Source organism: Acanthisitta chloris, unplaced genomic scaffold (genome assembly GCF_000695815.1).
Source record: "Acanthisitta chloris isolate BGI_N310 unplaced genomic scaffold, ASM69581v1 scaffold9096, whole genome shotgun sequence".
NCBI classification, from domain to species: domain Eukaryota; kingdom Metazoa; phylum Chordata; class Aves; order Passeriformes; family Acanthisittidae; genus Acanthisitta; species Acanthisitta chloris.
In genome coordinates this window covers 12809-26386 of record NW_008680032.1, presented here as the reverse complement: position 1 = coordinate 26386, position 13578 = coordinate 12809, and the positions used below count along the sequence as shown (strand labels likewise).

General features: G+C 47.3%; 1 protein-coding gene across 1 annotated transcript in view; it reads right to left on the bottom strand.

Annotated features, from left to right (window-relative positions):
• LOC103804935 (patatin-like phospholipase domain-containing protein 7) overlaps window positions 1-13578 on the bottom strand; it is a gene marked incomplete at its 5' end in the record, with an annotated part of 108325 nt that overhangs the window by 82904 nt on the left and 11843 nt on the right. The window contains 2 exons of the mRNA XM_009077569.1: window positions 9925-10048; window positions 11491-11622. Of these exons, the coding sequence (XP_009075817.1) occupies window positions 9925-10048; window positions 11491-11622 (256 nt within the window). The remainder of the gene's footprint in view (window positions 1-9924; window positions 10049-11490; window positions 11623-13578) is intronic.

Genomic DNA, 13578 nt, shown 5'->3' with positions numbered 1-13578 from the left:
TTTCCCACTTCTTCTCAAACTCAAGCCAACACAATCTATTCTGCTCAAGGGAATCGTACATCTCTGTTCTCCCAAAACATCCATTCCTCCTTTTCAGTTACAAGCCTTGAAACAAGTACTGCCCATTTCTGGGCTTCTCTTTTATTGTTCTGCATATGCCATCATTGTTCTTCCTCTCTTGTGCAAACAATCATGGATTCATAGATTGTTAAGGAGTTGGAATGGAGCTTAGAGCTCATCCAGCCCCAGCCCCCTGCCCTGGGCAGGGACACCTCCCACCAGAGCAGGTTGCTCAAGGCTTTAGCCAACCTGGCTGTGAACACTGCCAGGGCTGGGGCAGCCACAGCCTCCCTGGGCAACCTGGGACAGTGTCTCACCACCCTCACAGCAAAAACTTCTGCCTAATATTTAATCTAAATTTTCCTCCTTCAATTTCTCCCCATTCCTCCTTGTCCTGTCCCTGCAGTTCCTAACACAGAGTCCCTCTGCAGCTTCCCTGGAGCCCCTTCAGCTCCTGGATGGTGCTCTGAGGTCTCCACACAACCTTCTCTTCTCCAGGCAATCCTCCAGATTTCTAAGAGCTCGCTGAATGCTGAGCTCATCACCTCTTCTGCTCTACCTGCACTGGCTGTTCTTCCCTTTGCCACCTTGTGGGCAAAGAGGGCTACCTGCCCAAGGGCTCAGAGGTCTACCTGCCAAATGGTCTCCTTGCTCTCTCCTCACACCATGTCCACTCTGCAGTGGGCCAGACAGCATGCAAAACCAACAGCTCATCCAAAGGCACTGGGGAAGGACCAGCAGTGGGACACTCAAGGGACATGGATGAAAGGATACATGGATGTACCCATGGAGGGGTAAGAAGAAATATCAACACTGACATCTGCTGATAGTTTGAGAGGCTCAAGATAAGGGACAGTGAAGCTGGTGAAGAGCCTGGAGCACAAGTGCTATGATGTGTGGCTGAGGGAGGGTTGTTCAGTCTGGAGAAGGAGACTCAGGGGAGACCTTATCTGTCTCTACAACTACCTGAAAGGAGGTTGGAATGAGGTGAGAGTCAGCCTCTTCTCCCAGGTAATGGGTGACAGGATGAGAGGGAACAGCCTTAAGTTGCACCAGGGGAGGTTTAGACTAGATACTAGGAAAAAATTCTTCACTGAAACGGTGGCCAGGCATTGGAACAGGCCACGCAGGGAAGTGGTGGAATCACCATCCCTGCAAGTGTTCAAAAGTCACAAGGCTGTGGCACTTGGGGATATGGTTTAGCAGTGAACACAGTGGTGCTAGATTAATGGTTGGAGTTGATGACCTTAGAGATCTTTTCCAACCTTAATGACTCTATGATTCTACCTGATTCTGTGATAGGCACAGCTGTCCCTCAGGGGTCAACACCAGCACTGGAAGAGCACAGGCACAACCAGCACCTGTGGATTTCCACAGCAGTGTGTTTGCTAGACAAGGGCAGGAGCTGCTGCTGCAACTGAAGACGGTGACGCAACATCATCAATGTTACATGAAGGGCAACCAAACACTACACAGAACAGTGTTTTTTCCTGGTTTAAACAAGCTGCCCTCAGACCCTTCTTCAGCTCACTTGCACTTGGAGCAGCAGAGCATGCTCATGTCAAGGGTGTTTCCTCCTGAGAAGGACCTGAAACATTAACTTACTTGTATCAGAAAAGGACAAAGGAGGAGACACTGCTGGAAGCAATGAATGAGTGGGAAGAGCAACCAGACAAGCTGCAAATCGATGCTATTTGTGGGAGCAGTGCCAGGGGATGAACACAGTACACCATGTACTCTGTAAAGTTGTTCTAACAACCACCTTCTGCAATCTTTCGCGTGCCAAGTTAACCCTGTGACTGAGGACAGCCAGCCCTTCTGCTGTATGAAGAACCCAAACCTCTCTCATTTTTTTATAATATACAAAAAACCTCATAAAGGACACACTCATACATATAAGTCTTACCTTGTGTATCTCTAGCTATGTGCTAAAAATATATATGTGAAAGTTAAATAAGGCTGAGCTTGCCACCTTTCGTAATTAAAGCAGATGGAGTTCTGCTACAGGTTGTCCCAAAAGGCCTGAGCTTGCACTTTGTAGCAGTGCAATGACACTCCTGTTGCAGAAGTGAACGTCATTAAGGGACAGAAAATAGAAGGATTAAAGCTGGGGAAAGGAACTGGTAACAGTTTGACCTCCTGTGTTTAAGTTCTGCTCTTTATATACATGTGGCTATAAAAAGATGGAAGTTTCAGGCACGTTTTGCTCCCCTAACCCAACATCACAGTCAAAAACCTTGTCAAAAGCAATCTGAGGGACACACAGAACACCCACCAAATCCATCACATTTAGTCTGGGTTGTTTGCAGAGTGTCTGCAAGTGCAATGCCACAGGCAGGCAGCTCCTCTTAGAGGGAATTACATCTGAACTGCCACCACGGAAGAAGAGATCACAGCCCATGATGACCTGCTAGAAGGTCTGAGAAGGGAGAGATCTGATTGCTTTTGACTCAGCTTCGCACAAAAAACACCAAACCTGGATGGAAGCTAAGGAACACTTTTCCCATCCGCCAGTACTGACTCTTAGCCCATAAACCCTTCCTGTTGCCTTCCCTGGACTCTGCTCCCACCATAGTGTCACAGTATCATAGTGTGTTAAGGGGTTAGAATGGAGCTTGGAGATCATCCAGCCCCAGCCCCCTGCCCTGGGCAGGGACACCTCCCACCAGAGCAGGTTGCTCAAGGCTTTAGCCAACCTGGCTGTGAACACTGCCAGGGTTGGGGCAGCCACAGCCTCCCTGGGCAACCTGGGACAGTGTCTCACCATGCTCACAGGGAAAACTACTGCCTGATACCTCATCTACATTTCCCTCTTTCAATTTCTCCCCATTCCTCCTTGTCCTGTCCCTGCAGTTCCTAACCCAGAGTCCCTCTGCAGCTTCCCTGGAGCCCCTTCAGCTCCTGGCAGGTTGCTCTGAGCTCTCCACACAACCTTCTCTTCTCCAGACTCAACAGCCCCAAGTCTCTCATAGGGAAGGTGCTCCAGTGCTCTGATCAGCTTTGTGGTCTCCTCTGGCCTTGCTCCACCAGTTCCATGTCCTTCTGATGCTGGGGACACCAGAGCTGTGTGCAGGGCTCCAGGTGGGGCCTGACCAGAGCAGAGAATAGGGGCAGTAGCACTCACTGCTCTCCAAGCATTCTAATGATGACAATGACCACAATTCTCTCTCTCTCTCTCTCTCTCAATGGCTTTTACTTCATGATTCTTTGCCAAAAAGAAAAGTCACTAGCAAGATAAAATAAATCTCTTTTGCTAACAACCACCTTGTCCACTTGCCAAGGTTAACAAGGGATGCACTATTAACCCTTGCTGTTCCCCTGCCTAGTTTTGTGCAGGGGAAAGGAAAAAGGAATGGGAGGCAAGGGAAGAGGAAAAACTGTCCTGTGGGGGGGATCAGGAGTTGTACCAAGGGTTATTTGATATCTGGTCACTAGCAGATATTATCACAAGGGAGTTCAGCTGGAAGCAGAAGGGAGACACAAAATACGTCAAGGAATGACACTCTAATGCATGAAGTCACCTGTCAAACCCAGCAGGGTCACAATTTCTATCAGTATCTGACATCAAAGCTCCTAATACTCTCTGAAAAAGAACGTGGCTGAGGAGATAAAGCACTCTGCAGTGTTATCTGTGGCAGCTGCAAAGCCAAATGACTTCTCCACACACCATGAATGCCAGATAATTTAGTGTTGGATCCTGTCGGAGCTGTGCTGTGGTTTTCCCAGCCAGCAGTGAGAACATTCAACTGTACCACAACAATTTCCAGCTATGAGCAGCCTCCTACCTTCATCAGCTGTTTGGAACTTGAGGCAAATAAAGGAGAAATTGCTGTGGATAAAAGAACAAATTGCTGCAAAGAATCTGGAAAACACAGTACTCAGCAGCTTCACTCAGTGAAGATCCTTGTAGGGAACCAAGGCTTAGATGGCTCAGACCAATGACTTGAATTCAGCCTCGAGATGGGAGTGGAAATCAGGACACTGAGCTGCTCCTCTAGGACTGACACTAACTCAGCTGTGCAACTCATTCCTCAGGGCTTCCTCTGCCTCCCTTACCTGCTGACAAATACCTGGGGGGTTGCTGTTGTGTGGTTTGGGTTGGGCCTTGGTTGGTTGGTTTGAGTTTTGGTTGATTGAGAGGTCTGATTGGTTATTTTGGGGTTTTGGTTAGTTGGTTTGGGGTTTCCTGGCCCTGTTTTGTTTTTCAAATACAATTCCACACCTAAGATGCTTCCAGGCAGAAAATCATTCTAAGTAATGGATTACCAGAACAGGCAGTGAAAGATGAAAAGAAAACACTCCAATTCCCACAGCTCTGGGTTGTGCACAGCCTGCCCGAGGTGACAACAACCTGAATTCACCTGAAACAGTTCTGTAGTAACTAAAGAGCTTTAGCAAGTGAAGTAGACAAGGTCTGATAAAGTTACAAAACCGCAAGTAATTGGCAAAATAGATCCACGTGTTTAAAAGAGGCAAAGCAAAGCAGCCTGGATTGCAGGGTGCAGGGACAGCCTGCTTTGGGCTGTCTGATCACAGTCACACTGATAAAGAACAAAAGCCTGACAAGTGTAATCCTGATCCTTCCCTTTGTGTGATTCCTTTGAGGATTGCTCAGCAATTAAAGACTTCAGTGTTCCATTTCCAAAGGACAATGCTCCAATCCCCTACGGAAATCATGAGCCATTTACAGATTCTTCTTGGGTTTCAACTTTCAGAGAGGAAAAAAAAGCCATGGACATTTAGCTCTCAATTAGATGAACAGCTTAACATCTGAAAATATTTAAACTATCTGTTATTTCTAGAATGTAAAGCATGATTTCCTCTCCAGCAGAACTGGCAGCTGAGGGTTCCTTCTCTGCTATTTATCACTTGTGCTGCTCTGTGCCACAGCAGTGTCAGTGCACAAACGTCTTTCTGCACTTGCTTTGCAATATCCCTACCCAAAAGTGACTGCGTGTAGCCCTATAGAGGGACATTCTGGTTGTTAAAAAGAAACAGAAAGGACCTTGAATTCACCACATCATGGCATCTTTCCCTCTCAGCAGGTATTTTCGGCAGCCAACTAGTCAGACACTGCATACACCAGAGTTTGGGGCAGGTGTTACCAGTAAATCCAGCCCTACACCACCTAAGAGCCCAGCTTTGCAGACAATGTGAGCTAAGAGCTGTCACTGAGGCCCCTGAGAGCTGCCTGGCACTCAGTCACCTCTCCAGCACCACAGCCATCCCTCAGGAACACAATTAAGACAAAGTGTTGACATGCATTAAAAGCTCACTGCAGAGAAGGTTCCATCAGCTGCAGGTTTGAAGGGCACAGGCAGTGTACGACTAACCTGAATCCAGCAGGAGATTATTCTGAGACTGCTCTGGTGGGTTTGTTCCCTTCTCAGCCACTAGTGTCCTTCCAACAACTCAAAAAGCCAAGGAACACTCACCCTGATGCTTGGAGTTGTGACCCTGGAACCCATCTGGGACAACCTACTTGGCAGACTGTAATGAAATATGGAGTAATTGCCCCAGTCTCATCAGCAGTGCCAGCGACAACACTGAATTTAAGAGCCTAGGCCACTTTGCCTGCTATCAACAGGCATAAAAATCAAAGGAATGAGAAGGAATCCATTTTCCCAGACAACAAAGTGACAATGAGGTCAGCAAAACAAGAGCAAAAACTACAATTTCCAGTGCATAACCAAGGACAGAATTAAAGCAGCAACATCAAGAAATAACAGAGAGACTAAGATCAGCATTTTAAACAAATAACTTAGTGAATAGAAATCCTTTCACTCTACCAACACAGTGTGTCTCTGATCTCCTCTGGGGTCACCTGGACATGGCAGAAGTGGCACTAGAAGAGTTATCCTTTAGCTCCCAGAATGGTTTCATAAAATTCCCATTTCAACATTTTTCTACAGGTGCATCCGTAGCAACAGCACCACCAACATAAAATACTCCCCCAAAAATGGATCAAATAACAATCTCTAGAAAACTAGACTAGCTGCCTTCTGTCAATTATCTTTCCAGTGGTCAACTGCATTTCAAATGCAAGGGAATTATTGAACAGTTTGACCACTGTCCTTCAAAAATTATCTGGAAGGTTTTCAATCCATTTTTACTTGATTTGACTAGATAAGCGACTGGAGTTGCCCATCAATAGGGCCAGCACAGCCAGTGTCCCTCCTAAACTGCTCCCAGGGAGTCAGGATCCTTTTCACCTCATATAGTGTCACCAACAACTCTTCAAGGAACTACCTGGGGAAGGCAAACTTCAGTTGCTAATCTGCTGTTCTCCCCCTGAATCAACCAACCTCAGGAACAGATGCCATTGAGTCAGTACAAAGAACAAAACAGGCATTTGAGCCCTAGGAGTGTACACACATGCTTGAAAATTAACATCTTGTCTGAAACCTTTCATCTCGCAGTGCTTCTCTTTTGAAAGCATCAACTCTGATGCAAATGACATGTGACATTTTAAAACTTCTGACAAAGGCAATAAACAAAATTACATTGACTACGAGACTTCTGTATTTTCATAGATTGACAGACTGTTAAGGGATTGGAATGGAGCTTAGAGATGATCCAGCCCCAACCCCTGCCCTGGGCAGGGACACCTCCCACCAGAGCAGGTTGCTCAAGGCTTTAGCCAACCTGGCTGTGAACACTGCCAGGGTTGGGGCAGCCACAGCCTCCCTGGGCAACCTGGGACAGTGTCTCACCACCCTCACAGCAAAAACTTCTGCCTGAGATCTCATCTAAATTTCCCTCTTTCAATTTAACCCCATTCCTCCTTGTTCTAAGCACTCCAGGTGGGTCTCAGCAGAGCAGAGGGGGAGAATCCCCTCCCTCACCTGCTGCCACACTCCTCTGGCTGCAGCCCAGGACTTGATTGCTTTCTGGGCTGAGCTCACACTGCAGCTCATGAAGAGTTTGTCATCACCATTACCCCCAAGTCCTTCTCCCAGGGCTGCTCTCAGTGACTTCTCCTCCAGCCTGTAGGTGTGCCTGGAATTGCTCTGAGCCAGGAGTAGGACCTTGCACTTGGCTTTACTGAACTTCATAAGCTTGGCATCAGCCACTTCTCCAGCCTGTCAAGTTGGTCTCAGCCCACTGACATGCCTTTGTAAGTGCCTACAGTCAAGAATGACTTTGGAGAGTCTTGGAGGGCTTCAAGGAAGAACAAGCCACCAGCTGACCAAAATACCAACACCAACTGCTGATTTCATTCCCTGCAAGCACCTAGAACCCTCCAATAATGTTCATTTCAGGGGAAAAAATCCAACCCCTATGGCAGGTCTTTAAAGGTTTATACCAGATTCTGAGAAGGGGATAAACAAATGTTTTTTTAAATGAAAAGTATCATCTAACTAATGCCCTCTGCAAAGGATGGCTGCATTCATCCTGGCAGTCTTCACTGATCCTCCCCCATGTTTTGAGAAAGCAGCTAGAGCATGGAGCCACGTTCAACAAACAGCAGCATGATTCAGTGGGGCTGGGAGCTGTGGGCAGGAAGGAGATGACATCCACAGAAGTCTTTTCATGATTCATGTCACAACATGGATCCAAAAATGTGACTTAGGGTTTAAACACAAACACCAGTCCTGGAAGTGGTTAAGAGGTGTCTGGATCTGGCGCTGGAGGATCTGGTTCAGGGTTTAGGGGTTACAGCAGTGACAGGTTAAGGGTTGGACTTGATGATCTTAGAGGTCTCCTCCAACCCTAATGATTCTATGATCCTATATGGTTTTTTCTGTCTCTATGCCTAGGGACTCACCAGCAAACATGGCCCTGGTACAGTAAACACAACCCAGTCCATCCACTAAATCAACCTCCTCTTTCCTCAGCACATCAACAGTTGGAATGTTATGCCCAAACCAGCACTAGGCCTTGTACAGAGAGGTGAAGTTTAGACCGTATGATAGAATCCTAAACTGGTTTGGATTGGAAGAGACCTTAAAGCTCATCTCATTCCACCCCCTGCCATGGGCATAGACCCCTTCCACCAGCCCAGGCTGCTCCAAGCCCCATCCAACCTGGCCTGGAACACTCCCAGGGACGGAGCAGTCACAGCTTCTCTGGGCAACCTCTGCCAGTGTCTCACCACCCTCTGAGCACCATATGCTCCACTGCCACTCAAAACTACTTTCAGAAGTAGAACAGTTCTGTTTTTAACCTGGAGCTCTGCAGAACTCCAGGAGCTTGACAGTGAAGCTGTGGATCACCACAGGCAAAGGCAAGCAGGGAAAGGAGCAGGAAAATGCCTGTATGTGTCAAAACTGACAAACCCTGATTCACACACTAAAAGGCCTCATAGCAGCATGATTAGTCACGAAAGAGCTCAGCTTTCATTCCTGTCAAACCATGTCATTTTACCTTTAATGAGGTATCCCTAAAAAAGAAAAAACAAACCAAACTTTTAGGTAAGCCTAGCACACTCCAGAGTGGACCTGATGCTCCAAACACAGTCCCAAGCCAACCTAACACCTCAGCCAGAGCAGGACTGAGTGTGGGAAGAGATCATTAAATACTCTCCACACACAACTCAAGAAATAAGGTGCAAACTATCAGCCCAGCACACCTTTGCCTTCTACTGGGAGCATCTCCAGATCTGCCTCATGTCCTCTACACAGTCACTTCCCAATGAAACACACTTCACCCTGAAGTCACTACACAGGGGAAAATGAGCTGTGAACACACATTGAACAGGTACAAAGACTTCATCCTCCTCACAAAAGAACTTTTTACTTCTCTCAGTAAAAAACAACTCATGCTAGGTCAGTTTCCAGTCCCTCAGCACACCTGACCTCTGTCACAGACACTTTATGATACAGACACTGGTCTGGGGCCCACCTGCCACCAGAGACAAGCAGGTGTCCCACACTGATGGTGTGTTCCTGCCCCAGGGAGAGTTCTCCATCCACAGCCAGTTTTTTTTTAGAGGCAATGCTGCAGAAAACCTCTTACACCAGCTGGGAACACTCCACTGTTGGACACTGCCGCCATCAAACCCATCTCCTTTTGCCATCAGCACAACCTTGGATCACCTCTCTGAAGGGAAGCAGTCTTGGACTTCTCCTTCCCATTCATTTCTGCAAAAACAGTTTCTTCCATAGAACTAATCCCAACTCTCCTCTTTTCTTGCTTCAGACCTATGCTAATTCTGGTTATAAACAGACGCACAGTGTTTAGTTTTCATCTCAGAAAGCATAAAAGGCTCTGTACAATCATCTCAGGACTTCAGAAAGCTGCTAAACTTCAGAAAGTTTAAAGATATCAAACAAGCCACAAATATTTCTGATGTCAGACTCCCATTTCTGTCGTTAACTAGGTCTGAGAAACAAAGAATGAACATAGGAGAGGAATTAAACATGGAAAAATATTACAATTTTGAAATCAAAAGTTGCTTTAATAACTGTATAAGTATATACTTCCTGAAAAACCTGAGGAAGCTTTGAAGCTCTGCTAACTCTGAGGAGTCTAACCAGACTACACACTTCCAGAGGGATCTTCCTGTGACACTGTATTTACTGAAATTGCCCTTCAGTGCACATTCCTGCACTTCTTCCTGACCTACTCTAACAGGCTGTGCTCCTCTCACTGGGACAGCAAGTAACCCAGAGCACAGCAGAGCACTGGGCAGGGCCTGCTGGTTTGGTTGTGACTTTTGTTTCACCTTTCCTTTCCAACCAAGCCTAACAATGCCCTTCATGTATTATTACCTGAAGTTTCCACATAGAAGAGACTTGCCATGTTTTCTGTTTGTGAAAGTCCTTCATAAGATGAACAACTGAGCAGAACAAGATTATGTTTGCTTAGAGTGGAGTCAATAGCAATTTCTCCCACAAACAGCTCAGCTCTGACTCCTCTTACCACTCCAATGAGGTCCCCTCGGCCGTACTCTCCGGTCAGGTGTTTCTTCCCATCATCCATGCGTAAGACTGAGCGCAGGCGACCGTTCAGCACGATGTATGTGCAGTCAGACTTGTCTCCCTGCCTGCACAGAATCAAGAGCCAGGATTAGTGAGGCATCTCTGCTCAGCAAAGGCAGCTGGAGGCTTTGAATAAGTTAGTTTTCCCTACGGGGCTTGGAGGACATAGGAAAGGCTTTCACTGGAGGTTAAACATTACGAGCAAACATGAAATGCAACAGGCACCAGTGAAAAGGTGACCTGGAAAGATGTTTAGTGTTTAAATGCACAGGTTGTGCACAAGTGGTTGAGGCATGGAGCGACAGGGCAGGGGGGAATGGCTTTAAACTCAAACAGAGTAGGTTAGGTTGGATGCTGCGAAGGAATTCCTCCCTGTGAGGGTGTTAAGGCACTGGCACAGGTGGCCCAGGCCACCCTTGAAAGTGTTCCAGGCCAGGTTGGACAGGGCTTGGAGCAACCTGGGATAGTGGGAGGTGTCCCTGCCCATGGCAGAGCGTGGGACGGGCTGATCCCTCAGCTCCCTTCCACCCCACCCCCTTCTGTGATTCCGTATTAGGGCTGGAAGCAGATGACTGGGATGGGAGTGGGCTCCAGGGGAGACAAGTGGCTCACTGGTGGTTATAGAGGGGCTCACCCCATTCCAAGGTCAGTATGGATTTGTTGGGAAATTCTGCAGGTCAAAGAGAAAAAGGCCCAAGTGGCTCCAGATGTGGATTCCTTCTGGTGCACACACCTTAGTCTACCAGGGAGTTTTTGCTATATCCAGTTTGCATGACTAGGATATGCAGAATTCCAGCATAACCCAGCACAGGGATGGAATGCCATACTTCTGGTGCTGGAGTTGAAACTAACACAAGGAATTCCCAAAGATTTTAAGAAGATATACACAGCTACGAATGCTGTGATGCACAGAGCAATCCAAAACTTCCCTCAGCACTGGTGCTGCAGGCACAGTTATAAAAATTACAATCATACAGATCATGTACTAAATGAGACCTTTATTCTCCCAGCCACATAATAGCTCAATGCATCCTAGGACATATCCATAAAACTGAGTATTCCCAAGGTAACTTTTGTCCCTTAAAGAGAAAGTTCCTATTCTCAATTTACTACTGAATAAGCCTCACTTTGAGCTTTTCTGTTTATTTTAGAAAGGCTGAAAACTTCTTTGAGCAGTAGAGGTTCATGTCCTCAGCAATGCAGAAACTACCACCAGAACATCCAGCTGCCTGTGTCACAATGAATTCTGGCACTTTAAAAGCTTGCTGAGGCAACAGAAAGGATGAGGAATAGTATCAAAGAATTTTAGTAACACCTGGAGACAAAAGTCTGAAGCAATGTTGAAGGTACTGCAGAAAGAAAATGACCTCAAAGTAGCCAAAGAGATAAACCTGATGGAATAGTTGATAAACGCAGTCCAATGAGTTTCTCATTCTACATATCACCAAGGGAACACAGATCCTTAACCAGGAAAATTTCAAACAACACAATTTCTCCCACATGTCACCTGTAAACAGCTCTTCCTGCCTCAACTTCCATCCAGTCCAGGGCGAAGTCAATTTGCCTAACGAACGGGGACATCCTCTTCACAACAGTGTGGGCCACCCCCAGAACCACACTGGGCTGCTCCCTCATTATCCTGCAGGGAAAAGGAAAGTGTTATTTGAGTACTTGAGTACGGAGTACTGAAGGGGCTCCAGGGAAGCTGCAGAGGGACTCTTGGTTAGGAACTGCAGGGGCAGGACAAGGAGCAATGGGGAGAAATTGAAAGAAGGAAATTTAGATGAGATCTCAAGAAGTAAGTTTTCCCAGTGAGGGTGGTGAGACACTGGCAGAGGTTGCCCAGGGAGGCTGTGGCTGCCCCAACCCTGGCAGTGTTCACAGCCAGGTTGGCTAAAGCCTTGAGCAACCTGCTCTGGTGGGAGGTGTCCCTGCCCAGGGCAGGGGGTTGGGGCTGAATGATGTCTGAGCTCCATTCCAACCCTTAACATTCTATGAAATTACTTCCCCAAAACAGGAATAGGTGCACACAGGTACAACATCCCAGAGCAGCTGTTGCCAGTGCAGTTCTGTCAGCAGTAACACTGAAGTCAGCGTGTACCCACAGGCTCAGTCCACTCCTGCCACCTCCACACACACCAGTGACACTTTGACAAAGCATGGGGCTGCTCACCCTTCCAACCCAGCCCAGACTAAATGTCATTCACAGCTGGCACTGTCCTAGGAGAAGCAGGACCCTAGCAAGTCCTGCTGTCTGGCCCAGCTCCCTTTTCCAAGTGCAGTGGGATGCACAGGAGCCATATGAGCTCTTGTGCATGAGCCACTCCTCACCTACCCTTCACCCAGCTCTCTCATGACTCAGGAAAACGTTTACACTCTCCCCAAGATCTTCCCTACCTGCCCTTCTGGCCTTCTCAGTCTCTCACGAGCTCAGTTTCCCCCAGATATCAGGTCAGAATCTCTTTGTGTGTAAAATGTGATGCTCTTAAAAATAAGAGATCTGCTCTGAATTTCAAATGTTCCCTTTTCCCTGTAGCAAAGGCCACAAAGAACTGAAACATCTTATAATAAAGCTCCTGATCTTCACACTGAATCTTCTGAGTCACGCTTAAAAGTCTCTAGTAATAAAGATATCATGTCATTCAATACTTTCCTCCAACTGAAAAACTTAGAGAAGGTTCTGCCAGGATAACTGCAAACTCCACACTGACTGCAAGGCCCAAGGGAAATCACTTGCAGAGTGATTTCCACAGTTTCCCACACACGAGAACTGCTCAGGAATGTCTAATTTCTTGTTCTTTTTAGAGTAAAGATCACTGCATCCTGCCACTGTGTGAGCAGGCACTCCAGTTCCTCCTGAAGCACTCCACAGGAGTGAAGGGACCATGCACATCTCAGGGTGCTCTACCTGTCAGGACAGCTGATCTTTCCTGTCCCTGTGCAGCATCAAGAGCAGGTGATGGCAGACTACTAAAAACCAGTTATTTCACAAGAGACAGCAAAATCCACAAAGAATCCACCAAAAAAAAAGGGATATGTATGCAGCCCTGGGATGTGAAATGAACACAGAGAGGTGAGGGAGCTGCATTAAACCCACTCATGGGTAGAAATAAAGAGAAAAAAATCCAGAATAGTTTGGGTTGGAAAAGACTTTAAAGCTCATCTCATTCCACCCCCTGCCATGGGCAGGGACAATTTTCCACTAGCCCAGGTTGCTCCAAGCCCTGTCCAGCCTGGCCTGGAACACTCCCAGGGATGGAGCAGCCACAGCTTCTCTGGGCAACCTGTGTCAGTGCCTCAGCACCCTCACAAGGAGGAATTTTTCCCTAAGAGTTAACCTACTCTGAGTTTGAAGCCATGCAGTACTGCAGGTGGGTCTCACCTGAGTGGGGCAGAATCCTTCCCTCACCTGCTGCCCACACTGTGGAGATGAGCCCAGGACCCAGCTGTTTTCTGGGCTGCCAGTGCACATATCCAGCCTCTCACCCATCAGCACCTCCAAGTCCTTCTCCCCAGCCTGGACTGGTACCAGGGGGTGCCCCAACAACAGGTGCAGCACCAGCACCTGGCCTGGTTGAACCTCATGAGATGACTT